At 42.6% G+C, this 3,800-nt stretch overlaps 1 protein-coding gene across 1 annotated transcript; it reads right to left on the bottom strand.

Annotated features, from left to right (window-relative positions):
- Window positions 1-297: 297 nt before the first annotated feature.
- Window positions 298-3,800, bottom strand: LOC7484636 (receptor-like protein kinase FERONIA). The gene has a single exon (XM_002308223.4). It carries the CDS (start codon window positions 3,249-3,251, stop codon window positions 570-572), a length of 2,682 nt encoding a protein of 893 aa, XP_002308259.2. The 5' UTR covers window positions 3,252-3,800; the 3' UTR covers window positions 298-569.

The following is a 3,800-nucleotide window of genomic DNA, read 5'->3' as shown; positions in this document are numbered from 1 at the left end:
TAATAATAATAAAATATTTTATTAAAATTCTTCACTCATGAAAGTCAATTAATCAACAAATCCTATGACAGCTCTCCCAGTTACTTTCCCCGCGTTTTTGCCAGCTGACTCGAATATTCGTTGAACCGAACAGTCTGGCCTGTCCTCGTTATGACAACAATCAACTTGGCCCCCACCACATGTAAGAGACCAGATTTCATGGCAATTCAGACCTTCAAATACTAACAACTACCACATGAAAACATGCATCTTCAGACATGGACGGTTGTTCTATCCAAATCCAGACACTTGAGAATCTAAGCCAGAAAGAACAGCATGAAAGCAGATAGATTGTAGAGATACAAATAAAAGTTACACCACACTCTTCAGGTGAATTGTAGATACAAATTATAGTAATTGATTTGATCAAAACATATCAGAACCAGGTGAACAGGTAACTAAATGAATTGGATAAGAAAAACATTAAAGAAAAAAGCCAAATTCAAGTCCTCTGATGATTGGCAGCAGATTGCAAACTGCCTTACTGGGTTTCCGAAAACTTGATAACAAATCCAGTCCTGTTTATGATCTCATCTTCCTTTCGGGTTCATGATCTGTGAGAAAACAGCGCTTGGAGTTAAGCCATCAGAGTCTTCACTGGCGAGGCTCCGACCGCCTATGCTCATACTGATTCCACTGCTCCTTGAATCTGTTACATTACCATCATAACCAGGGGATGCATCGGGATCTTTCTTCCCTTTATAGGCAACATTGAACGGCACCTCCTCGTCTACTCCGACAATACCCTTGGCACCGTCCTCTGCACTCTCTTGTAGCTGCAAGGCAAACTCTAGGTTCCAGAGTACGTCTCCCATTGATGGCCTGTCAATGCTTTCATCAGAGACGCACTTCATTGCAGTCTCGGCAAACTTTTTGAAGCATTCTGGTGCAATCTTCCCCTTCAGATAGGGATCAAGAATCTGATCAAGAATGCCTTTCTTATGGCAATGAGCAGCCCATTCTGCCAGGCTCACCTGTTCCTTGGGCAGCGTTGGGTTCAAGGCTGGTCGAGCACAAAGTATCTCAAAAAGCACAACTCCAAAAGAGTATACATCGGATTTTTCAGTTAGTTGCTGCCTCCTGAAGTACTCTGGATCCAGATAGCCGAAACTACCTTTGACAACAGTGCTGACATGAGTGTGATCCAAAGTAGGGCCTGTTTTTGACAACCCAAAATCAGAGACCTTAGCAACCCACTTCTCATCCAAAAGAATGTTTGTTGTCTTGACATCACGGTGGATGATAGTGTACTTTGCACCAGTGTGGAGATAGTGCAAACCACGAGCAGCCCCAATGCATATCTCAAGTCTTTGCTTCCATGGCAGAGGGGGCTTTTGGGTTTTGTATAGATGTTCACGCAATGTTCCGTAAGCCATGTGGTCATAAACAAGGATCATCTCAGTATTCTCTTCGCAGTACCCAATCAATGAAACAAGGTGGCGGTGTCGAAGTTTTGAGAGCATTTCAATCTCAGTCTGGAACTCATGCACTCCTTGCTCAGAGAGTGGATTACCACGCTTGATCGCAACTTTAGTTGTTCCACCATCAATTTCTCCCTTGTAAACTTTACCAAAACCTCCCACCCCAAGGATCAAAGCCTCATCAAAGTTCTTGGTGGCAGCCTTGATCTCAGCAAATGAGAAGTGGCGGCAAAGGTTTGAAGGCAGGGAGGAAACATAACTTCCTGTAGTATTTGTCTTGGCCGAACTAGCAGAATGTGAATTTCCATAAAGAGAAAGAGGAAGCCACCCAGATGGCCCGTCACTTGAACTTGGCTCCTTTCTATGTCTATGGCGGCGGCGTGATGCAGCAAGAACACAGAAACCAATGACAATAGCTAGAACAACTCCACCACTCACACCTCCAGCTATAATTGCTGTTTGGCTCTTTGATTGACCAGAGCCAGATCCTGGTCTGGCCTTTATGGGGTCAATTTCCTCCTGTTTAGGAGCAGGGATTGGATTTGGTCCAGCAAGATTACCATCATTTGGATTGCTTAACTTGAAAATCTCTACACCATTTAAGATTGCATCATAATACTGGGGCTTTGACTTCGGATTAGGATGAAGACCAAGCCACATATCCTGCTGAGGAGGTCCACCAGGAACTAGCACCACGTAATCTTTATAGACTGGAACTCCATTGTTCCCATTCCCCCCTGCCCAGGCAATCACATCCGCTCCATCTTCAGCAGTTTGATTATTGAGGAAGATGTCAAACACTTGCTGGTTAACCTTGGTTATATTCGAAACCTCACAGAAATGTAGCCTAACCAAGTAATTGAAATTGGAATCCACGCTAAAAACCCAAGTCAAATTGTAATTCATGTTGATGCGAGGATCTGTTCCCATGGATCTAGCAGTAGCATACACGTCACTTGGGGCAACATAAGAGGACATCCCTGCAGGATATCTAATTGTCATATTTGGATCAGCACTCTGTGTAAGACCATACGCTGCCCCGTAAAGATATATCTGATCATCAGACCACGACCGAAATAGACCTGTATCGGCAGAGGGTGTAATGCTATTACCTCCCACATTTAACCTATATACATTCTCAAGGGCAGTAGTATTGTAAATGGTAAACGGGGCATCTTGGCCGACAATCATCACCCCATCAACATTGCTATAAATGTCAGGCATTGACACGATTTCAATTCCATTTACAAATGCATAAGCACTCGAAGGATTTGAAGACGGACTGAAAGTTATCTTCAATGTATCACCATCCACATTGACCAAATACTCCTTCATAATCGAAACATAATTCAAAGCTTCTGCGGTTTGAGCAACACTAAAATTGCTAAGAAGTGTATAAGACCCAGCAGTAACAGAAAAGAGAGCATTGGAAGCATTAAGCCCACTATATGAAGAAGGATAGAAATACAAACGAATGAATTTACGACCAGAAACCACTGGAAAACTATAGGTAAAACTGGACCGAAAAATACGTGCTGTTAGATACGGAACTTGGGGAACAGAAGGGTCTTGAGTGGAAGCAGTGGCTGTGGATGAATTTGTAGACGAAGACAAAAATGAAGAACCCCTATCTGAGGTCCAATCCCGACCATCTGAATCGGACTGATCGGAATTCGCCCCACAATCTAGGAGGATTTTCTCGGTGGGAACATAATTTGCAGCAAAAATAACTTGAATAGAAGATAACAAGCAAAGAGAAACATAAACGGAAACATAGAAACACTTATCCATGCTTCTCAGGGCCTCAAAACCTCAACAAAACAAGCTAAGAAGTCCCACCACGAAGTTAAACACCCAAAACAGAAACAAAGCAAGCTCAAAACTGAAGCTTGATAAGGATAAAGTAGAGATCTGGGATGCTTAAGCACTCAAATCAAGCTCAAACCTTTAGGTGACCGGATCAAGGAATAGCTAAGCAAACACCAAAAACCCAGTTTGAAAACAAGAAAAACTAGCCAAGAACTTGATAAAAGAAAGCAAGGAATCCAGCACTAGAAACCCAAAGACAATGAAGGGAAGGAAGCACTGCTGATAACAATGCGTTTGTATAGAGAGAAAAACAGAGAATGCAAGGCCATTTTTCTGGAGCTCTAGGGGAACAAAACAATGGAGATTATATTAAGTGAAGGTGAGGGTGAGGGTTTACCTTTTTAGATGGAATCAATCTGAAAGAGAAATGAACTGGCTGGGTCAAATCGGACAGATGGCTTGAAATTTTGAGTAAGAAGTTTACGAAACTAGAAAGCAAAGGGAAACTAAACCAACTTGTGCTGGCTTCGT

The sequence above is a fragment of the Populus trichocarpa genome, chromosome 6 (genome assembly GCF_000002775.5).
Source record: "Populus trichocarpa isolate Nisqually-1 chromosome 6, P.trichocarpa_v4.1, whole genome shotgun sequence".
NCBI lineage: Eukaryota > Viridiplantae > Streptophyta > Magnoliopsida > Malpighiales > Salicaceae > Populus > Populus trichocarpa.
The sequence above is the reverse complement of the archived record's forward strand: the minus strand, read 5'-3'. Positions and strand labels throughout refer to the sequence as shown.